The following is a 22,045-nucleotide window of genomic DNA, read 5'->3' on the forward strand; positions in this document are numbered from 1 at the left end:
TATGTGTATATACATTTGAATATATTTAAGTATATGTATGTATACATACATATATATACATATATATATATGCGTTAAAAAAATTATACGAAAATTCAATTGATAGACTCAAAGTATTCTTTGCTATCTTTCGGATTCGGTTTGATAGTTTTAGAATCTGGTTGCCAATTGGCAGGGCAAACTTCTCCGTGTGCCTCAACAAATTGGAAAGCTTTTATCAATCTTAACGTTTCGTCCACGCTACGACCGACCGGCAAATCGTTGACGCTGAATTGCCTGAGTATTCCATCTTTATCTATGATGAAGAGTCCTCTCAAAGCTATTCCAGCATTTTCCAAGAGGACGTTGTATTTCGCTGAGATTTCTTTGTTAAAATCACTCAACAACGGATACCCTAAATCTCCGCCCAACCCACCTTGCTTCTTAGGCGTGTTAGTCCATGCGAGATGACTAAAATGAGAATCTGTGGAAACGCCTATCACCTGGGTATTTACAGCTTTAAATTCTGCGACTTTTTCTGAAAATGCTACCAACTCGGTTGGACACACGAATGTACTGAAAAAAAAAAAATTTGTATTGAAACAAATATAAGATTCAACACTTAAATTTAAACTTAGCAATGACTTACAAGTCTAAAGGATAGAAAAAGAGAACTACATATTTCCCTCTATAGTCGCTTAATTTTATATCTTTAAAATCACCATTGATTACTGCCGTTCCAGCAAAATCTGGTGCAGGTTTTTGAATTTCTGGCCAAGGCCCTAGACATCTCGAACTAATACTAAATTTTCTAGTTGTTTCTATCAACGCTAGATTATTTGCTTTCTTTAAGGAAGATGAGATGGTGCAAGTCTGTAGGAAGAAAAATACATCTAAGTTTACAAAATATGTAAGTATTACGAAATATATAAAAAATCAATACTCACCCCTTTTTGTACTTGCGTTGCAAACAATCGAAGCATCGTTGTCGTTTAATCTATACCCTTTTATTTACAAAAAGATAAATTATAGCTTATAAACAAGTGTTACAGATTTCAATTTTCTTAACGAATACGTTTCACATTTATGAGACAAGAGATCGATTAATCAGACAGATTATATAATTTGCGCTTAATTTAAACGATAAAAATGTAAATTTCATGAACTGTGGTAAGAATAATCTTGTAGAAAATATCTTGTCTTTTTTATTATGTCTTTATTATGCGTATCATGCAATAACGCATTTAAGGAAAGAGGAAATAGAACAAATTTACCATACCGCTACTAGATTTCACAAAATCAGGTTAGGTAAGCGAGTTTCGTTGAAAGTTACACAGATGGCATGCTTGAGCCGATAGACAAATATGTACAAGTACGTACAAAGATATGATATATCGTCGGAGAAATTAGAAAAAAAAAAAATAATAATAATAAAAATGAAAACAAATTCACGATAAGAACAATAAATGATAGTAAAATTTAATCTAATTATATTTTATTCAAATAACAATTATATAAGTCTTATGTTCATCTCTGTTGAATGTGCAAATATATAATAATAATGTACATACTGCAGTCTGAACGACAATCACTAGTTTCGTTATTACACGATGACTAAATAAACCTTAATAATCGATTGTTCTTTTATGAGTTAGAAACTGAAACGTCCGTAGAAAAAACGAATGATGTGTTGTTAGCACCTGCATCAGTTTCGCTTTGAGAACGTTTCGCTTATGATTCGAGAGAAACGGACAAAAAGATATATATATATTTATATATATATAATCTCATTTTTGTTTATTCGTTCTTGTTTTCTTTTTTTTTTTCGTTTTTAGATCCGTACTCACAAATCCATGGTCTATTATAATTCGATTACGACCATTAGCAATATAGCCTTATCGGCATTATTATTATAAAATTGACACGACGTTTTGAAGACGTCACGAAAACATAAATGATGGTTGCGTATAGCTAAAGTCTTTTAAAATGGTATGGCCAAAGTGTGCGCGTCATTCTCAAAATAGCCATACGCGCGAGTACTTCAATTCTGCATTATTTTAGATCGCGAAAATTTATTTTTTTTTTCTTTTTTTTTTATTTATTTCTTTTTTTTTATTTTTTTTTTTTTTATTTTTTTTAGTTGGAAGCTGTAGCAGTTGGATTAGGAGTAGGAGTTGCCGCTGAGGTAGACTCGTCCGTAACAATACGTCGATTTTTCTTTATCCTTTTCCATTCACCGTTCGTATAATTCATTTGGAAGTGCGTCTCGACTAACATCGGTACTGTCGTACCATCTGCTTGAGTTACCTCTTCTATATTCTCCGAAAGCATTACTGTCACTATATTACCCAATTTAGGACAAGGATTGTCTGAAACAAAATAAAGAAAGATAAATATCTACCGATCGATCTACAAAAATATTTGATATTATATAAATTAAAAAATATATATATACCTCTGGAGCCAGCCATAAATCCTAAGATCAATGCCTTCTCCGGTCGGGTTACTTTATTGGCTGTTCTAAACATTTCTTGAGCTTCTAGCATTTGTTCTCGCTATAAATATAAATCCATAAAATAAATATACAATTCTTAAATTTTCATACAACAAATTATATATATATATATGTATGTATGTATCTTCAGATATAAATTTACCGTTAGAGATAGACCCTTTCTCGTATTTGCTGCTGCATTAGTAGGTTGTGCGGTCGTTTGTATACGAATTTGTGTTACCGTCTGCGCTGGCCTAACAGTCTGTACACCGACCGGTGTATTTTCTATAGGGGATATAACTGTCTGCGTTGTTACTGGTAGTACGGTACTTGGCACTGTAGGTGTAGACGGCGTAGTAGCTACGTATTTAACAATTAATATTACATGCAGTTAAATTTTTTATCGTATACTAATTGTAACAAGTAGAATATCAGATAGAAAAACAGAAATTCTTACGAGTTTGCGATGTAGTCGCGGGTATAACTCCACTTGGAGTGGTAGGTGCCACGTAAGACTGCACGGTGGATACTGGGGCAACCGGAGTGGAAGGTGGATTAATCGAAGTTAATCCTTGAGCATATTCCGGTGTAGTAGGTGTTTCTACCGTGACTGCATTTGTTGAAGCTGCAGCTGCCGCTGCTGCTTGAGCTTCTGCAACCTTTTTCTGTTGTTCTTCTAGTTCCATCATACGCTTTCTCTTCTTAGCTTGCGCATATCCAAGAGGTTGCTCATTAATGTCCAATAATTTGATACCACCGTCCTTGCGACTTCTACTACTAATAGGCGTTCTATTGGACATTGAAGAGCTTGTAAGAGAAGGAGAACGAAATCCACTTGTTGGAACTCTGCTAGGAATACCTTTGAGGGGTGCTGTAATATTATAATAATAATAATAATAAAATATCAGTGATACCTAATATGTAATGTTTATATTACGTATCTAAATGCATATAATCTCTTACTTGTATCCGTCATTTTCCTTGGCATTCCTCTACTTCGTACCGGTACGGTAGGAGCTGTACTCTTTTTTAAATTACTCGCGGCATCTCTACTCTTCTGTAACAATTCTGCTCTTAAAGCTGCACTTTTTGGCTTTCTTTTTAACGTAAAGTGTTTCACTGCTGCAGGTTGTTGACCTACCACAGATACCAATGCCGTCTTATTCAAATAATGACATTCCAATGGAAGCATAGCAGGATCATTCTGCTTTTTCAATAATTTTCGTAGATCATTAACCAATTCTCCAAAAATAGGTCTATGTTCATCTAAATCAGTAATATCTGTATTTAATGATCCTGTGGAAGGAAACGTCTTCATCGCTTCGGATAGCATTGAAACCCATAACTCACTGTCCAGCGATGCAACTTCAATGATCTCTTCCAACTCAACGCGCCACTATAAAAGTACAGTATTATATATATACGTGTGTGTGTGTGTGTATTTAATTTTTTTTTAACTGTTTGAAGAACACAGAAAACTACATATGTAACGAGATTTAATAATATTTATTTTGCATTTTTAATCGTGTAAATATATATTAAGATATGCCGCGCAAACGAAGATAAGATATTATACATTTCGAAAACATTAGGTACCTAAATAAAATCAAATAGGCGGCGGGCTGCCTAAAATATCGTAATACAGAGAAATTTCATGACATTGTTAACTCGACAAAATATTATAAACAAAAGTAGCAAGAATACATTATTAAAAAACATATAAATATTGAAGATACAAGGAAAAATAACTATTTATAGCGGGAAAAGTACGAACACTTACCTCTTCGACATTCCGCCTAGGTATGTGGAAGAACGAAAGAAGTAATTTAAGCTTAACTTGGGTCTGAAGATCTGGAAAACAATCTTTGATATTTCGTAAAACCTCAGCGTTCAATTGAGAACAAATCGAGCTACCAGTCCAACTATCATTTGACGTTCCAAGCTTGTTATGAAGCCACAACGACGTATCACTGTCCCTCACATTCGCCATATTGGAGTCGTTTGTTTCTCACGTGGAGTAATATTTAAATCTGATAGATGGCACCATGTTTGGATTATAGTCACTTATAGCTATAGTTGGTTATGATCTTTGATAGATTGGCAATAACACGTGTTACAAATTGGAAAACATGCATTTTCCGCGTAGCACGGAATTCACCGTAAAAGCTCATATATCTCGTTACCCATCTTATTTATACTTTCACTCCCGTGATATTAGACAAGAAACATTTTGCCGCGTACGCAGCAATAGTTCACGTTTCATGATTGGTCGAGAAATCAAGGACAACGTTGGGAAATCATTGAAAATTTTTTTCGATCATCGTATCGTGTATGACGTAATATAAACTTTTAAAAGGTTAATAAATTTATGGTTATATAATAATAATTAACATAATACGTATACTAATTACCATAAAACGCTGGCGCATTAACTGCGCATGATCGAAATATTCTATCACACTGCGAAGCGTGTTAAAGTATCTCTAAACTTTTATTACGTCTATGGATAAGAGTGAAAACAACAACAGAACCATCGGATGCGAAGAGGTTAAGAAAAAAAGTATATTGCCTAAATTAAGAAAAACAAAAATTATTATTATTTTAGAATGGAAAATAGCGGTGAAAGTGGCGATGATGGTGGACCTTTAGGTCCTACAACGTTTTTAGGAGGAAGCGGTGTTTCGGCTTCTTACATAGGCGTACAATCGGACGACTTGGAAGGTAGGTAGGTTAGTGTTTCATAAGACAGAATATATTTTACATATTTTAATAACATTCTCTTTAACAAAATAAAATAATCGTTGGACAATAACGACAAAGAATAGAACGGATTGTATTCGGGTTAGAGATTTTACGATTAAACGAAAAACAGAATTGGTTCTTGCATAATCAAATAATTTCTTCGCATAGTTTTGTCAAAGTAGCACAGTCATCATTTTAATCGTTTTAAATGGAATGATCCAGAAAATACAGATGATTCTAACCATGGCGGTGGAGATCCCTTACAAAGCAGCGGAGGTGGAAGCGGTAGTGGTCCTCTACGAGAGCAGGATCGTTTTCTTCCGATAGCTAATGTTGCTAAAATTATGAAACGGGCTATACCTGAAGCAGGAAAAATAGCCAAAGACGCGCGCGAATGCGTTCAAGAATGTGTTTCCGAGTTTATATCCTTTATCACATCGGAAGCTAGCGACCGATGTCATATGGAAAAACGTAAAACTATAAACGGAGAGGATATATTGTTCGCTATGACAACTCTTGGTTTCGATAACTATGTAGAACCATTGAAAGTTTATCTACAAAAATACAGAGAAGCTACCAAAGGGGACAATCCTTCGGGGACAGGAACGACAACCGGTAATGGGAAAGCAGAATCTCAGGGTACCATATACGAGGATCAATTGTTCGCTATTGCAACGGATTCCAATGCTACTACCTCCGATACACCTGTTATCTACAGCTACTCCTCTACCGATCAGATGCAGTTCCAACTTTCTTGATCAGTGCATTTGAAACTGGTATTAATTGAATTTTTTTTTATTGCCTTTTGTAGAAGACAATGGAACAAAAGTTTTCATACGAAAGAAAAAATCAATTTAACGCATTCGAGTTTGAAAAGTGAATAGCACATAGAATATTTTAAATGTTCTTTATAAAGAAATACGATGGAAGGAAATAAATTAAGAGATTTATCAACAAACGTTCCTTTACTTCATCAAACACCGGAGGGGTAGAAAAAACGTGGCCGATCTTTTATTATCCTCACTGTGAGCACTAACTTTCATTAAACTAAAATTATCTTGTATGATATCTTGAGACTTGTTTCAAGCCGAATAATGTCGAGATATGCTACTTCATCCATTTTCCTTTATTCTTTCCTTCTTTTCTCGTCTCTTCTTTTCTCTTCCTTGGACAGAATCGGCAGTAGATCGGCGTGTAGAATTCGGTAGAAAACGTTTGAAATCATATTTTCATTCAGGTAATTGGGCAGGAGAGAGTAAGAGTTCATGTCCCTTTGCCGACGACGACACTTGGCAAGACGAGTGTGTGGCTGGTTGCTGTGGCACTGGCGAAAGAAGCGAGGCTGTCTGCATTGGACCGGATGGACGCGTTTCCGTCTTCTGTTTGTCCTTTTCTTTCTTGTTCCGGGACTGCTTACAAAGGCACCAACGGCATTCGCCGCAGCGGCACAGGCATAGACAAAGCAATACACGAAATAGGCAGCAAAGTAGGCCAGCGCACAGTAACGATGGTCCGATTAGTTTCAGCTCGGGACTGAGAAATCCTTTCTCACCGGTCCCAACGAACGAAATCACTAGGCCGAGAGCCGTGGCACCAAGCCCGGCATAAAGTACGGTGTTCACCGCTGCATTCACTTCGGCTCTACGACGATTGACGCTACCGCTTATATCGTCGTCGTCGTCCTCTCCGCTACTGCCATAGCAATAACTGGCATCTCGTATCTGCGATAAGACAATTTTATTTTACGAAGCATATCATTACGAGTTAACTTTTCAATGCATTCGCATTGTCCAATCGATTAATCGGTTAACGAACGAATTTCATGAAATTAAATGCGTTAGCCTTCAAACGAAACGCGTTACCCTGTTCCTCTTCATCCATCTTCGATGAGCCTCGCACTGTTTCGTTTTGTAGCCATCACCGCCGCGACAGCCATGTGGTAAATTAGGGAATAAAGGAAGAGGGGATGATCTGTTGCATCCCTGCCATGCTACCTTTCCAGCTCCCTGACACTGCAACCATTCCACTTTTGGACATTAATTATTCTATCCTAAATACATCGTAATAAAAGAGAAGTGGATGAAACATAGGGGATCAGGATAAGGTCGGTCAATGAATACGTCCGATCAAAGACTATATTCTGTCTTAATCCTTTGCTATCAGAAGATCATTTGTATTCCTGTTTACACACATATACATATGTATCCAACATGAATTTATGTTTTACGACATTGATCACATGAGTAGATAATTACGTCACACATGATCTACCAAAACGAAAACGGGGGAGGACGCTAACTCGAACGGAAAATATTAAGAAAACGAAAAACGGAAGCGCAGCCGAATGATAGAAAGAAAAGAGAACAAGAAACGAAAAAAAAAGAAAGAACAAAAAAAAATGACATCGTCGATAAATTTTGGCCGCACAGGAACCCCGAGTTAGAAAGTTTCTACCTTAATCATCGCAGGTAGGCGGTATCGTGAGTTATTCGAGAAGGGTTCTATCGGCGAACGCTTTCCGTTGGTAGAAATACCTCGTCGATTTTGTAATATCTTACCGTCGTTGATAAAGTGGCTGGCAAGCGAACCTGATACTTACCCCATAAACATACGAACGTGGGGGATATCGTGGTAGCGGCGGAATAAGCCTTGTGGCCAAGTTGGTTGGTAAATCTCTAAAGTTCACCACCTTACCCCCCCGTAACCGCTGCTTCTCCCTTCTAATCAATAGAGCAGCCTGCATTCCGCTCATTCACTTGCTTGTTTCATCGATCGCCAAGATCCCGACTGTCTTTTTTTCCACTTTCTCGTAGTAGGAGTAGTAGTAGCAGTAGTAGTAGTAGAAGAAGTAGTAGTACGAATAGTAGTAGTAGGAGTACTGGTAGTGGTAGCACCTTTTTTTAGATTCGAGTGTCACCTTCCTGGTTGAGAATTCCTTTTCTCCTTCTTTCGAGAGTGTATCGAGCAAGTCCCACTCAACTAGCATATCCCAATTCCGATCAGTATAATTCGAATTCGTCGTCGAACTCGAAGTATATTGGTATATAGGTATATAATCTAAAAAGATTTTAGAGACCGGTTCTGCCTCACAGCATTCGCCGTATCCAAATCCGCTGGTAACGAAACCGCGATAATAAACGAACGAACGAACGCACGTTAACGCTAATGCTTTCTTCCCTCTTTTTCCCTTTTTTTTCTTTTTCTTTTTCGTATACCCCTATTTTTCTTTTTTTTTTCATCTATCGTCATCTATTTCGGCCGAACATGCTCTACTAATCGCAATCGGGATCGACCAACGAACCTGGATGATCCGACGAACGCCTTACCGCGATATTACGGTAGACGCCACCAGACAGCCGATCGACGGTCTTCTCAAACTCGGGGGGGTGTTGTGCCGACGAGTGGTGCGGTGCGTTAGATAAAAACGAAAAGTATAGATAATAAAGATAGAAAGATAGACAGACAGATACGTATAGATAGATAGATAGATAGATAGATAGATAGATAGATAGATAGATAGACGGAAAGATAGATAGATAGATAAATAGATAGACAGATAGATAGATAGATAGATAGATAGATATGTAGATAGATACTAACTAGCTAGCTAAATACAAAGAATAGAGATCAAGAATTAGAGAAAAGGTCGGATAAAAGGGGGATGGTCTATATATATATGTATATATATATATGTCTATATAAAATGTATATATACTCCTATATTATTACCGTGCTACGATAGCTCTAGCGTTTCGAAGTGATAGAAAAACGAGGGGTAAAGTTAAGGGTAGGGGCACAAGGGGTAAGGGACGAGGGGAGAGGGAGCATTTGCTCGGTCGTCCAAGGCAACTAAGAGGGAGGGCCTTCGACGAAAATAGTAGTAGCTCTTGGAGGATTTTACCCACCTGTAGCTCCGGCGTGGAAGTAGGCGAGATTCTTAGATCGAGGATCGAGGGTGGCGGAAAAGGGAAGCTGTTAGGCTTGCTAGTGGCGCAGGTGACCGAACCCGATGATTCCAGTGAGAGCGGTGGCGGCGATATGGGGAATTGAATGGGCGAGACAGGTGCTAGTTGTTGGCACTTCTCGACGCGTGAACGCTGTTGTCGATCGATGCCCGTATGGAATTGGGATGATTGTGGTGCTTGTGCCGCGAAGGATGGTGGGACGTGGTGTTGGTGTTGGTGTTGGTGGTGGTGGTGGTGGTGTTGGTGTTGGTGATGATGGTGGTGGTGGTAGTGGTGGTGGTGCTGATGCTGATGCTGATGCTGACGAGCGAACTTGTTCGTTGTCGTCGTAGATGTTGTTCTTGTTGCCGTTTGATTCGCCGAAGTTGTCTTGGTTTTTCCTGTCGTCCCTAGGCCACCTTCGGCCCCACGTTTGTATAACTGTAGACGTTTTTGCTTCCTCCGACTCGCGATACTCGCACCACCTGCTGCAGCGTACATCTTTCGGCATCCACCTTTGGTAGACCTTCTCTAGTTCTTTTCTTGCGGTCAGTCTCTATTTTTTTTTCTTTTTTTATTTCTCTCTATATCGATCGGAGAAATTCTTAATCGATGTCCATTTCTTTTACTTCTTATTATTAAAGAAACACTAGTTTTGCCATCCTTCTGTGATCTCTTTCTTTGTCCTGTTCCTGCTTTCTCTCTTTCTCTCTCTGTCTGCCTCTCTCTCTCTCTCTCTCTCCCTCTCTCTCTCTCTCTTTCTCTTTCTTTATTTCTCTCTCTCTCTTTCTCTCTCTCTCTCTCTCTCTCTCTCTCTCTCCTGTCTCTGTAAAGGTAAGAAATGTGACGGAGCTCCGCCCGCTATCGGCGTCCCTCGCGTCTTTTTTTCTACCTACAACTACTTTTTACTACTTCGAGATGAAGCTTCGTTTCTTCTTTTCTTTTTTTACTTCCCTCGTACTACTCGTAAGTTTCGCGGAGATTTTATATGATCAAGTTCATGGCTATGATCACTTTATATAAGTTTTTATCAGTTTTCTTCTACGTTTTTCTTCAAAGATTGACAAATATCGTTCTCGAATTTCATTCGATCATACGACTAATTAACGAGAATTAATTTATTTACTCTTCGCGATCGAATAGTACGAAGAACATTTTATACTCTGCTCATTCTCGAGAATTTTACTATAACCAAGAGGAACATAACGCATAACGAAGAAACGTAGTGATTTATTACTGACATGTCGTGGGAAAAGAAACGTGACTGTCTAGCATCGCTTAGATCGTTAAAGATATTTGAAATATTAACAGGAATAATAGTCAAGGGTAAAGTTTCTATTCGTCTTGGTCATATTAAAGAACATATCGACTACATTTCTACGAACAAACGAACGAAAGAATGTATGTATGTATTTATCGTATTCCGTTCAACCGTCTATTAAAAGCCGATTAAACGTGAAAAAAAAATGTCTCATGTTCGATCGAAAATTTTTATTCTTACACGCTCGTACGTACTTACATACGAATGTACATATATACATACATACATACACACATGTACATCGAACTACGTGGACAGACACACACTGACAAAAGCAAGCGAGATGCAGATTTATTTTTTTTTATACATTCAAGCGAGTTGCTAGGATAAATCTTGTCGATGAATTGATGAATGATTTGATCTCTTCTTTTTATTTTCCTTTTCTTTTTCTTTTTTTTTCCATTAACAAATGGAAAGATGTAATGAATGTTGTTGAGCCTTGCTTGTTACATACTCACATTATATCTCGTAGTTGGTACAAGTGTGATAACATTTGTACCAGGATACCTTGTTGCTAAAGACTAGACCTTCGATGCGAGAAATTTCGATCTAACTTCTAAGAAGTCATAGATTGTTAACTACTTTAAACAGGAGAACTATTACTTCATAAGGACTACGTTGCGAAGAACCTATCTAAGAATCGACCGACTCGGAGGAGATAGAGAAGCGTTTAGAATAAAATAGAATATTTATTTGTTCGCAAGCTGTCATCCTAATTTTGAAATCATCTAGAAAAATACCAAGACTACGTGTGTATCTGTGATTAAAAGTCGTGGTAGTTGTGATAGTGGTTGTGGTGGTAGATAGTATCGGTGCATAGTGCAATCTACTTGCGTCGAGAAAATTTAGATAACGACGTTGCTATTTTACTACAAAGGGAACCTCGAAGGAATATCCCTAAATTGTTAATCGAATCTTTCGTGAGAAATTATATATGTACGTACATACAAAAAGAAATAAATATTAAAAATAATATAGAAATAAATATTAGTTTTCGATTGAAAAATATAAATGATCGATCGTAATTCGATAGATCGTTTCGAATTGACAGAAACATGTACGTGATTCAAAAAATCGAAGTTGACAAGGCCGAGAGATATGCTGATAAGCTACACGAAAGGACACGTCCGTGTCGCGTAAATGTAAAATCGCGTAATACATAAGACACGTGTAAAGTTTTAGGAACTGAAAAAAAAACAAAAGATAAAGAATAGATAGGGAGAGAAAAAAAAAGAAAAAAGAAAAGAAAAAAAAGAAATTGACGACGTGTCCTTCGAACGTCATATACCATCGGAAGTGCGCGCCATCGACCTCGTTCGAATGGCTGCGTAAGATTCTCCACTGCCAGCTCATTGTCAGCCGTTTTTCCCGATACGTTGGACGGCCTCGCAGCATCGATTTAAATGGCGCGGTTGCTATATTACAAATCCTTGAGAATCGAATTTAAAGTAAAGAACGAAAAAGAAAAAGAACCAATAACAAAGCAAACGATTTGAAACTTAAATCTTATAAACCTACAATTTTGAATTTGGAGATATACCTTTCTACCTATGTGCACGTCTACGAAAAAAAAGCGATAAATAAAAAAAAAAAAATGTTAAAAGGGACGATAGAAAAATCGAATGGAATAGAATTTCATTTCTTCGAGATAGAAGGAGACTGTCGGTCGTCAGCATAGAAACGTTATATATAGGAAACTTTTCGTTCGACACATGCCACGATGCGTGCTTCAATAGAACGAAAAATGAACAGAGTGAGAAGCTCTGGTGACGTAAGAACGCTGGGAAAGAGGAGGAGGATGGTGAGCTTTAAAAGAGGCCAGAGGGGATGAAATAGAAAAAAGAGAAAGAAAGAGAGAAAGAAAAAGAGAAAGAGAGAGAGAGAGAAAAAGAGAGAGAAAGATTAGGTGGTGGCACCACGCACGTACATGGATACGCGCGCGCGCACATGAGTACACGAGTAAGCTACGAAAGCGAGGTGGACCAGAAGAATAAGAATAAGAATAAGAATAAGAATAAGAGTAAGAGTAAGAATAAGAATAAGAAGAATAGCATTTGTTGGTCGTGTAAAAGAGCAGTAATACGGTAGTGTTGGTGGTGATGGTGTGGTAGTGGTGAGGGGGTGGTACGAACAAGTCCGTGGAAGAAAAAACGAGAAGAAGAGAATCTACTATAGCAGCTTTTTGTTCCGGTGAGAGTCGCGTGAAAAGAGAATCAAAGGCTGACTGGTGGCCCTTGGCTTTGATATTATTCTTTTTTTTTTTTGTCGCCCTCCTTTGTCCTGGGACACATAGTCTACATGTATATATAGATACATATATATCTATTCTTTATCCACTCCCATTCCTCCCCTTTCTTTTGCTCCTTTCTATCACTCTGCCCTCTCTATCACTCTCTCTTTTTTCTACCTCTCTCCCTCTCTCCCTCTTTCTCACTCTCTCTCTCTCTCTCTCTCTCTCTCTCTTTCTCTCTTTCTCTCTACAGTGTTTCCTTCTTCCTCTCTTTACAATTCTTCTTTGTACGATTTTAGCGAAATAAAAGTTTTCTGATAAAGAAAAAAGAAGAGAAAGACAATAGGGGCAACGACGACGATGAGACGAAAACGACGAGGGAACGACGACGACGACGACAACGACGACGACGACGACGATGATAGCGAGGCACATAGAAGGCTACACTTTCATTATTCTTTGCTTTTTTCCATTCACGTTTACGTGAATATGTATGTGTGCGTGTACATATACCTTCACACATACATTATATATATATAAAACATATATTTTATATATATACATATAATATATATATATATATATATATATATATATATATATAACTACGGCAGAGAGAGCATCGATGGAGGCTGCGGCGGCAACAGCAACAGCAAAGCGGGTTTTAAAGTCAGCCAGCAACACCGAAAAACTGCGCGTACCGACGGCTCGCGATCGAACGAGAAAAAGAGAGAGAGAGAGAGAGAGAAAGAGAGAGAAAGGGAAAGAAAGAGAGAGAAAGAGAGAAAGAAATGTTACACCAGTCCGTTCGATCCACTCTCTCTTTCTCTCTTCCTCCCATAATATTGTTATAAATTTAGTCATCCTTACCCTCTCTCCCTCTCTCTCCCTCTCTCTCACTCTTTCTTTCTTTCTACCTCTCTCTCTCTCTTTCACTTCCTCTCTCTCTTTGTCCCTTTTTTATATTATCCAGCTTCCTTTTTTTATCTTCGATGTGTCACTCGATTCACAGGGGTAGATTGACAGTAGTAAAGACCAACGATGAACGCGACATATTCACGGCACGCACGTGGTCACTCTGTTGGAAGAAACACGCACACATATAGAGATAAAAAGAAAAAAAGAGAGAGAGAGAAAGACAGAGAGAGAAATACACACAAATATACACACAAACGCGAAGGATCGGTCGAGACGCGCGCGTTAGCGAACAAAAAAGAGGAGAGGGCGAGTGAGCGAGCGAGCGAGCGAGCGAGCCAGCGACAGAGAGAGAGAAAGAGAGAAAGAGAGAGAGAGAGAGAGAGACAAAGAGAGAGAGAGAGAGAGAGAGAGAGTAAGATGATTAAAGAGAAACACGTACGAATTTCGAGGATAAGGGTTGTTCGTCCAGCACGTTTTATATATCACGTAAACCGTTTATATGTGTTCTTAATTGCGTCTCTATTTTTTTCGGAATACTATGACGATAACAATGACAACGACGACGACGACGATGACGACGACGACGACGACGACGACGAGAGAGAGAAAGAGAGAGAGAAAAACTCTTCCTTCCTATCTCTTCATCGCGTATACGAGCTAGCGACGAACGCGCTCGTTTCCCCAACCGAACAAAACCACCCCGTCGACTGGCGGGCAAACTCGAGCGCGAGCAGGTGCGCACCCCGTCATCGTTCCTCTTTTTCCCTCTCTCTCTTTCTCTCTATCTTTCTCTCTCTCTCTCTCTATCTATCTGTCTATCTCTTTCTTTCTCACACACACACCCCCCTCTTCGCAATACCCCCACTATTTTCTACTCCACACGCGCACTACCCTGTGCTTCCTTGCTTCGTCTATCTCTCTATCTCTCTCTATCTGTCTATCTCTCTATCTCTTTATCTCTCTCTCTCTCTCTCTCTCTGTCTATGTCTCTCTCTCACTCTCTTTCTCTCTCTACATGTATCTTTCGGCCGCGGCGCGTTACGTTAGCCTGTTCGATAGATGATTGCGTTTAGATATATCGTAAAAAAGAGAGAGAGGGAGGGAGGGGGAGAAATTTTAAAGGTCAGCAAGAAAATTTCAATACATATATATATATGTATGTATGTATGTACGTATATACAATATATATATATATATATATATATATATATATATATATATATATCGAAAATCAAATACAAATAAAGCACTTTGAGTGCATTGTAAGTACAAAACAATATATATATATATATAATTAAATTAACAATTAAAAAAAAGTAAAGACAGAGAAAGAGAGAGAGAAGGGGGAGGGGAAGAGAAAAGAGATACTCGCGAGTACTTCGCAGGAAATTTTTTGATGATTATTATAACGCCTCGAAAACGATCGCATCGCATTGGAGAATCAAAAAGTACATAGAATAAAAATTGAGCATTACGAGAAGAAAAAGAGTTAAAGAGGAAAGAGAGATAGAAAGAGACAAACAGATAGAGAGAGAGAGAGAGAGAGAGAGGATACATAAAAGTAAGTTTGTGTAGAGAGTTGCTACGCGCGTCTCGTAAGTCTCTCCTCGCCTTCTCTATACACTTTGGTTGACCCGCTTTCGCACTTACCCTACCGTACACGCCACCCCCGACGGTTAGATTATCTCTCGCACTCGACCTCCTCCTCGAGTCGATATCCCACGGTGCTCCCTCGTCGCTCTCCTGACCTTTCACCTTTCTCGACGTTCGCCCTGCTTTTACGGACCGGCCGAAAAGAGCGACCTACCTTATCGGCTCGCTCGAGTTCTTTCCTTGATTCTCTTTCTTTCCTACCTTCCTTCCTTCCTTCCTTCTGTCTCTCTCTCTCCCTCTCTTTCTCTCTCTTTCTGTCTCTTTCTCTCTCTCTCTCTCACCCACACTCTCTCTCACACCAAAGCCCCTACTCTTCGATTTTCCCTCCTTTGGCTGGGCTATCCGCTCGTTCGAGCGACCTTCTTACGGGAGATGCGCGCGTATGTGCGCGGAAGGGGTGGACGAACGACGATATATAAGTATGTTTCAAGATACTTTCTCTTATCTTTCCCTCTCTCTCTCTCTCTCGCTCTCTCTCGCTCTCTTTGTCTGTCTCTCTGTCTTTCTCTCTCTCTCTCTCTCTCTCTCTCTCTCTCTTAATAACAGGCTTCGATGATTCTCTCAAAGAATACCTAAAGTACCTTTGTCTTTCAAAGACTCCAATCCGTCTTGAAAGATCCTTTCGATCGCTACGCTAGATGTAGCGAGCCGCTTGAACTACATTGTAAATAGGTTTCACTGAGAACACGAGTCTCTCTCTCTCTCTCTCTCTCTCTCTCTCTCTCTCTCTCTCTCTCTCCCTATATATATATATATATATATATATATATATATATATATATACATCTATCTATCTATCTATTTATCTATCTATCTTTTTCTTCTTAAGTTTGTTACAATTAAAGCAGAATCTTGTCAAATCTATTATACTATCTTCCGATAATCTGTACGATTGATAGTAATGCAATAAACGTTAATGCGACATCGTTTATACGTATATGAAAATGTTTTATACTCTAAGTAGTATAACTGTATCTATGGTCTTCCCCATTTAATGAAAGTAGTCTGTGTATCAGATGTGAGGCTATAGTCAGACACAGTAGATCGTACACATCATTGGTACGACTACAAGTCATTCTTACGTATAATGTATATCACGTGATATGGAAAACAGCTGGGCTAGCTTTACCGCTCGTAATACATCAAAACTTTGCTCTCAGATCGTCGGCTTGTCTAAACGAGTTATGCTCGAAATTTTAATACGACAAACGAATCGTGACGAGAATAAAATTCTAATGCACATAAATAAATGTCCTGGAACAAAGTTCAATTATTAATAAATACATGTTAAGAATGAACGTACGTTCGAAAAAGCTCAGTCTTTGTGTGATTCTTTTATTATTAGGCGTAATATATTTCTTTTCGAGGAGATCTTCCATTCTAGACTCGAATAATAAGGATGTAGTCTCTCTTAGATTATTGCTCGTTGCTGCTATAAAGGCAGCTGAGTTAGGTGGATATGAAGTCGTTGCCGTACACGATCAAACTAGTTTTAACATTGAGAGTAAAGGGAAAACTAAAGAAGGTAACGCTTATTATCTTAAAAAAGAGATATGTTCTTCTTACGTTTAGAATTTTAACAAATCATACCTTTCTTACTTTAACAGGTGAAAATGATCCAGTAACGGCTGCAGATTATAGGTCGCACTGTGCTATGTATAATTCTTTGAAAGATGCATTTCCAGGCGTTACTGTGATATCCGAAGAAGCATCAAAAGACTGTGATAAAGTAGTTGTGCCTGATCTTAGAAATTCTTTTAGCAACCTAAAAGAATATGATATCGGGGATGACTTTGAAAATATTGAAGATATCACTATTTGGATCGATCCTTTGGATGCTACAAAAGAATTTACAGAAAATTTATTACAATTTGTAACGACTATGGTCTGCATTGCCGTAAAAGGGAAACCTATAATAGGTGTTATTTATAAACCATTTGAAACGAAGAAAGACCGCAATTTATATTGGACTTGGACCGATCACGGAGCGTCACAGAATTTGTATAATTTACCAAAGGTAATGTATTTATAATAAATTATCCTTGTATACATTTGATTAAAATATCTTTTTTTGATGCAGCATGAAAATAAGTTGCCAATTTTAATTGTATCACGGTCACATGCTGGACAAGTTAATAATGCTTCCAAAACTGCTTTTGGTAGAAATGTTCAAATTGTTTCTGCTGCAGGTGCAGGTAATATATTTCATAAATTGTACATAGAAGAACAAATGCTATGATGTTCTGTGTTATAAAAAAAAAATGCAATTTATGTTTAGGTTACAAATTTTTAGAGGTAGCGGTTGGAAATGCAACTGCATATGTTCATATGACTGCTATCAAAAAGTGGGATATATGTTCTGGTACAGCCATTATCAGGTATATCTTAATACAAAATATAGTAAATATAGTAAATAATTATTTTGCAAAATTAATTTAATTTTCTTTTTACATACAGTGCTCTCGGTGGAAGGACTACATCATTATTTGATGGACATTTAATTAATTTTGATTCTACTGACACTAAAGTGCTAACATCGGGTCTTTTAGCTACCATGACTGATCATAATTGGTATTTAGATAAATTTTCAAATATACAGCTAAGATCTTTTATTTCATCTCGATGATTTTTTTCATTAAAATCTAGTCATAATTTTGTGTATCAATAAGATAATTCGATTACTATTTTTACCCTTTCTGCAACAGCTATTTTAATAATAACGAAAAAATATTCTTTGATGTATATTGTAAATACAAGATTTATACATACATACGTACGTAAATACATACATATATATATATATATATATATATCAACATATTTCGAAAAATTAAAATAACTAAATTTCTGAATTATATGTGTATATAAATAAAAAGAAATTTTTTACGATTATAAGAATGAATACCTATTCAGTACCATTGTTGATATGTAATATAAAATATCGGAAAAATATTATCAGATAACGTTAAATAATAATTGACGTATAAAAAATAGAGTAGTTTGAAAAAAAAACACTTTACGATCAATAAAATTATCAATAAAAATAAGATTTGCAAAAAATTAAATAGTCAATTGCAATCAACATATATCTCGAGCGGTAACGTATACGATTGGTCGTTAACTGTGAAACTCGACCAATTGCTTTCGTCGATTTTACGTTAATAGTGAATCAGTGATAAGACAAAATGGCGGATGCATTTTATGTTTTATACCTTTGACGTTTCAGTCTATGCCCTATGTTCCACTCTATCGTATTTTATCAAGCTTTAGCATATTGATGCAAAAAGCTTGCCCTTCTAAAACGTATGAAGTGAAACGAGTCAAAATTTAAAAAAAAAAAAAACCGAAAAATGAAAACTGTTAATGTTAAACCGATGTTACGTTTTTAAATAAGAAAGAAGAAAATGAAAAATACAAACAATTACTGCATTCTGCAATGAACAGCGGTTATGTTTTCCAATGGAAAGTGGTTTAACGACAATGGCGGGACTATCTCCGTCGAAAGTAAGTTGTTAATATGTCACTTCTTTTCTGTCTAAAGAGAAAATATGTATATAATATTTAATACAGATACCGAGGAAATTTTTCGTAATAAAAATATCGATAGCACGAGTAATTATTAAGGACATAAATAAATGTAAAACGATAAGATCTAGCGTAGTCCACGTATTAGACAAACCTTCGTGTCAAATCGGGACGCTTATTTCATTAATTTTTTCATAGATTATTTTAAGTTGTCTTATGACCTCGGAAATACTATTAACGATTATTTATATCTGTTGGAGGTATATTTTAAAGAAAAATATTGTCAAAATCAAAATTTTCAATCGTTCGTAGTATTATATTTATTTTCTTTACTTATTTTCTTATATGCTTATAGTCTGACAACTGTTTAAAGTTTGCCCTTGATGATTCATACTTCCTATTAATTTTTTGTGATGTTATATTTATCAAATATATATATATATATATATATATATATATATTACATAATTTTTAATAATTTGGATATTGGATGTAATTAAAGAAAAAATAAAAAAAAATAAATAAGCGAATAAACGTATAAATGTGTGATCTTGCACATTTAATAGAAATAAGTAAAATGATATTTTTATCATTTTAGCGACGATTACAAAAGGAATTAATGTCATTAATACGTGAACCACCACCTGGTGTCAGAGTAGATGGTGATTCAGCTGGACAAAATTTGACACAATGGATTGTACACATGGAAGGTGCAAAGGGTACTTTGTACGAGGGTGAAAGATTTCAATTACAATTTAAATTCAGTTCCAAGTATCCCTTTGATTCGCCCGAAGTGACATTCATTGGTAATATACCAGTTCATCCACATGTTTATAGCAATGGCCACATTTGCTTATCAATTTTAACCGATGATTGGTCACCTGCACTCAGCGTGCAAAGTGTGTGCTTGAGCATTGTGTCAATGCTTAGTAGTTGCAAAGAGAAGGTAAAAGATCAATTAGATACATCCAACAGATACGTATTAAATACCATATAACTTTTAGAAAAGGCCACCGGATAATTCTTTCTATGTGAAAACCTGTAATAAAAATCCAAAGAAGACAAAGTGGTGGTATCATGGTAAGATAAATTTCTTCAAAAATCAATCATAAAGGAAGAAAGCATTATATGAAACAATTTTGCTTCTTCTTTCGACTAGATGACAGTGTCTAAAGGAAAGGTCCGTACATAAATCCTCAAGTTGCATATGTATGGGTATTATTGGACCAAATGGAAAGAAATTTTTCCTGCGTCTTAAAGGAACGATAAAAATTTTCACATTTAAATTGCTGGGATTTTAATACATAGCTGAAATATGTAGGTGCATAAGCTAGAAAAGTGACTACGGCTTTATGATATACTTACGACCGTAATAAAAATGGAAAAAAAAAGAAAAGAAAAAAAAAAAACGGCAATTTAAAGTATCGAAGTCGCTCGGTTACGAATTATTACATTGTTAATAATAATAATGAAATGTATTACATCTTAGGATTAAAATGGAAAATATTAAATTCATAATGCTAAGAGAAATACAGTTAAAGATAAGATTTAGATTAAAAAATTGTGAAATTTGTTTCTTTTTCTAGAGTAGCAAATCTCTGTCTGTCAATACCAATATAAACGTATTAGAAAGGATCTCTTATCATTATGTAACATTAAAGCTGTGAAGTGATCACGAATTCTATCGCACGATGTAAATTCTTTGTTTATTATATTTAATCGCAAGCATGAAAAAGGAAAGTAATCGAACGTTAGTCGTATTAAAAAGAAAAAAAAAGGAAAAACGAAAGAAGCGCAAAAAATAATAGGTGTTATGTGAATCGGAATGTAAGTAACACGGTATCAAAAGGTATTTCATTCTTTTTATCTCTTACCCCAATTAAAGGAGTTTAACATTATCGTTACGTAATCGTTGTGTTACCTCTTATCTTTCATAAAATAGTATTAACCAGCGTGATCACGACTTATCTCTGTGCGACGATTGGTTTAGTTTGCGTTCGATATGTGTGTAGTCTTTCCTGTATAACGTTTAAACGATGTTTACGTACGATAGCTCTTCATATTTTAGTACGATACGGCACGCGTGTTTAACGATCTTTTTATGTTACATATTTTCTATCAATTTAGCGAAGACATAGTGTATCTTTTTTCATATTAAAAATAAAGTCTACTGCTTTACGTTATAATATACCGATATTATGCATTTCCATGGCTCGTCATCGAGAGAGATAAAAATGTGAAAGGAAGTATACTCCGTCAAAAGTGATCTCTTTGAGTTATCAAAATTTAGCTTTCGAAAATTTCGTTTTCGGTCTCGGAATATCCGCACGCGCGCGTGTGATCCAAATGGTCTACATAGCGAATTCGAATAGTCTATATAACGAATTGAACGCGGAAGCGAAATAGTCACTGTCATGTTTACGGCTCTCGATGATCGAACAGCCAATGGACCCCGTTGAATCGGGTAGACGTTACGAAATCGCACGTTAAATTCGACGAGGAGAAAAAGTCGTGAAGACTCAAAATTGTAAATGAAAAAAAAAAAAAATGATTAATCTAGCTTCGTTCGATTTTCAAAGAATTAGCGAACGTATTCATGATATTTGACCAAGCTTGTACGGTCAGCGATAGATAACGATCTCTACATTAATGATTCACGATATGATATGATACGATACGATACGATACGATAGAGACAGCAGAGGATAATTTATTCGAACGAAATTCAAGATGTCTCCAAGTAAAAAACGATCAATGCTCCTCTGCTGTCCATCGATTTCATCTTTGTGCTATAAAAATTCCATTATTGTAAAAACGAATTTATGTCCAGACGACAATTGAATAAATGCAGTCGCTGAAACATTTTTTATTTTATATGTAGTCACGTAGGTACGTACGTAGATGCATGCATACATAGATACATAGACACGTTCATCGAAGGAACGAACGGCCAATTGATTTTGTCGAGGCAAGCAAAAACCTTGAAGCATATATCTAATCGCAAGTGTATTGGTTCGAATGTCGGTCATCGCTTTAATTCTTTCCAAGAACAATTATAAATCTCATCATTGAAGGACAATGTCGATAAGAATTAAATATATCAAAATTAAATAAAAATGGGAATGCTATCTTTTCTCAGAAAATAAAATCATCGTTAATCGGCCTCGGTTCGATGGAACGGTTCGAACGCTCGATCTGTTGTATCGTCAAGGAAACAGCGAAATTAGAAACGCAATCTA

At 36.6% G+C, this 22,045-nt stretch overlaps 6 protein-coding genes across 9 annotated transcripts; 3 read left to right on the forward strand and 3 right to left on the reverse strand.

Moving 5' to 3' along the window:
* Positions 1 to 1,352, reverse strand: LOC127073046 (peroxiredoxin-like). The gene is made up of 4 exons (XM_051014047.1): positions 1,259 to 1,352; positions 927 to 983; positions 629 to 852; positions 1 to 555 (listed from the first exon to the last, which is right to left on the reverse strand). The coding sequence occupies exons 2-4, from the start codon at positions 960 to 962 to the stop codon at positions 96 to 98; spliced, it is 720 nt and encodes a 239-aa protein (XP_050870004.1). The 5' UTR covers positions 963 to 983; positions 1,259 to 1,352; the 3' UTR covers positions 1 to 95.
* A 431-nt stretch (positions 1,353 to 1,783) lies between these two features.
* On the reverse strand, positions 1,784 to 4,645 carry LOC127073038 (negative elongation factor A). 2 transcript variants are annotated; one of them, XM_051014031.1, is made up of 7 exons: positions 4,254 to 4,645; positions 3,824 to 3,869; positions 3,437 to 3,739; positions 2,931 to 3,344; positions 2,637 to 2,833; positions 2,435 to 2,534; positions 1,784 to 2,348 (listed from the first exon to the last, which is right to left on the reverse strand). In XM_051014031.1, exons 1-7 carry the CDS (start codon positions 4,461 to 4,463, stop codon positions 2,116 to 2,118), a joined length of 1,503 nt encoding a protein of 500 aa, XP_050869988.1. In that variant the 5' UTR covers positions 4,464 to 4,645; the 3' UTR covers positions 1,784 to 2,115. The 2 variants fall into 2 exon arrangements, with proteins under 2 accessions (XP_050869988.1, XP_050869987.1); XM_051014030.1 differs by having other exon boundaries at positions 3,437 to 3,869; positions 4,254 to 4,644.
* Positions 4,646 to 4,824: 179 nt separating this feature from the next.
* Positions 4,825 to 6,173, forward strand: LOC127073047 (uncharacterized). The gene is made up of 3 exons (XM_051014048.1): positions 4,825 to 5,020; positions 5,079 to 5,194; positions 5,438 to 6,173. Exons 2-3 carry the CDS (start codon positions 5,080 to 5,082, stop codon positions 5,971 to 5,973), a joined length of 651 nt encoding a protein of 216 aa, XP_050870005.1. The 5' UTR covers positions 4,825 to 5,020; position 5,079; the 3' UTR covers positions 5,974 to 6,173.
* LOC127073042 (uncharacterized) lies at positions 6,162 to 14,208 on the reverse strand. 2 transcript variants are annotated; one of them, XM_051014039.1, is made up of 4 exons: positions 14,068 to 14,208; positions 9,121 to 9,985; positions 7,078 to 7,227; positions 6,162 to 6,936 (listed from the first exon to the last, which is right to left on the reverse strand). In XM_051014039.1, exons 2-4 carry the CDS (start codon positions 9,658 to 9,660, stop codon positions 6,445 to 6,447), a joined length of 1,182 nt encoding a protein of 393 aa, XP_050869996.1. In that variant the 5' UTR covers positions 9,661 to 9,985; positions 14,068 to 14,208; the 3' UTR covers positions 6,162 to 6,444. The 2 variants fall into 2 exon arrangements, with proteins under 2 accessions (XP_050869996.1, XP_050869995.1); XM_051014038.1 differs by lacking the exon at positions 14,068 to 14,208 and having other exon boundaries at positions 9,121 to 13,338.
* Positions 14,209 to 15,577: 1,369 nt separating this feature from the next.
* LOC127073044 (putative inositol monophosphatase 3) lies at positions 15,578 to 18,093 on the forward strand. Of its 2 annotated transcripts, XM_051014045.1 has the most exons (6): positions 15,578 to 15,700; positions 16,697 to 16,806; positions 16,889 to 17,298; positions 17,362 to 17,476; positions 17,560 to 17,659; positions 17,739 to 18,093. In XM_051014045.1, exons 1-6 carry the CDS (start codon positions 15,654 to 15,656, stop codon positions 17,905 to 17,907), a joined length of 951 nt encoding a protein of 316 aa, XP_050870002.1. In that variant the 5' UTR covers positions 15,578 to 15,653; the 3' UTR covers positions 17,908 to 18,093. The 2 variants fall into 2 exon arrangements, with proteins under 2 accessions (XP_050870002.1, XP_050870001.1); XM_051014044.1 differs by lacking the exon at positions 15,578 to 15,700 and having other exon boundaries at positions 16,135 to 16,806.
* Positions 18,094 to 18,541: 448 nt separating this feature from the next.
* Positions 18,542 to 21,666, forward strand: LOC127073049 (ubiquitin-conjugating enzyme E2 W). Its single transcript, XM_051014052.1, has 4 exons — positions 18,542 to 18,785; positions 19,405 to 19,752; positions 19,811 to 19,886; positions 19,966 to 21,666. The coding sequence occupies exons 1-4, from the start codon at positions 18,741 to 18,743 to the stop codon at positions 19,977 to 19,979; spliced, it is 483 nt and encodes a 160-aa protein (XP_050870009.1). The 5' UTR covers positions 18,542 to 18,740; the 3' UTR covers positions 19,980 to 21,666.
* The last annotated feature ends 379 nt before the right edge of the window (positions 21,667 to 22,045 follow it).

Source organism: Vespula vulgaris, chromosome 2 (genome assembly GCF_905475345.1).
Source record: "Vespula vulgaris chromosome 2, iyVesVulg1.1, whole genome shotgun sequence".
In the NCBI taxonomy this organism is placed as follows: domain Eukaryota; kingdom Metazoa; phylum Arthropoda; class Insecta; order Hymenoptera; family Vespidae; genus Vespula; species Vespula vulgaris.

Coding starts and splice junctions, on each gene's coding strand:
- LOC127073046 (XM_051014047.1), bottom strand. CDS start 962: ATGCTTCGATTGTTTGCAACGCAAGTACAAAAAGGG. Junction 853..926: donor CAACGCAAGTACAAAAAGGG/GTGAGTATTGAT, acceptor TTCTTCCTACAG/ACTTGCACCATCTCATCTTC. Junction 556..628: donor TTTTTCTATCCTTTAGACTT/GTAAGTCATTGC, acceptor TTTTTTTTTCAG/TACATTCGTGTGTCCAACCG.
- LOC127073038 (XM_051014030.1), bottom strand. CDS start 4,463: ATGGCGAATGTGAGGGACAGTGATACGTCGTTGTGGCTTCATAACAAG. Junction 3,345..3,436: donor AAGGAAAATGACGGATACAA/GTAAGAGATTAT, acceptor ATAATATTACAG/CACCCCTCAAAGGTATTCCT. Junction 2,834..2,930: donor CGCGACTACATCGCAAACTC/GTAAGAATTTCT, acceptor TTAAATACGTAG/CTACTACGCCGTCTACACCT.
- LOC127073047 (XM_051014048.1), top strand. CDS start 5,080: ATGGAAAATAGCGGTGAAAGTGGCGATGATGGTGGACCTTTAGGTCCT. Junction 5,195..5,437: donor ACAATCGGACGACTTGGAAG/GTAGGTAGGTTA, acceptor GGAATGATCCAG/AAAATACAGATGATTCTAAC.
- LOC127073042 (XM_051014039.1), bottom strand. CDS start 9,660: ATGTACGCTGCAGCAGGTGGTGCGAGTATCGCGAGTCGGAGGAAGCAA. Junction 7,228..9,120: donor CTTCCACGCCGGAGCTACAG/GTGGGTAAAATC, acceptor GAATGGTTGCAG/TGTCAGGGAGCTGGAAAGGT. Junction 6,937..7,077: donor GATGGATGAAGAGGAACAGG/GTAACGCGTTTC, acceptor GTCTTATCGCAG/ATACGAGATGCCAGTTATTG.
- LOC127073044 (XM_051014044.1), top strand. CDS start 16,566: ATGTTAAGAATGAACGTACGTTCGAAAAAGCTCAGTCTTTGTGTGATT. Junction 17,477..17,559: donor TGTTTCTGCTGCAGGTGCAG/GTAATATATTTC, acceptor ATTTATGTTTAG/GTTACAAATTTTTAGAGGTA. Junction 17,660..17,738: donor TCTGGTACAGCCATTATCAG/GTATATCTTAAT, acceptor TTTTACATACAG/TGCTCTCGGTGGAAGGACTA.
- LOC127073049 (XM_051014052.1), top strand. CDS start 18,741: ATGGAAAGTGGTTTAACGACAATGGCGGGACTATCTCCGTCGAAA. Junction 18,786..19,404: donor CGGGACTATCTCCGTCGAAA/GTAAGTTGTTAA, acceptor TTATCATTTTAG/CGACGATTACAAAAGGAATT. Junction 19,753..19,810: donor TTAGTAGTTGCAAAGAGAAG/GTAAAAGATCAA, acceptor TATAACTTTTAG/AAAAGGCCACCGGATAATTC.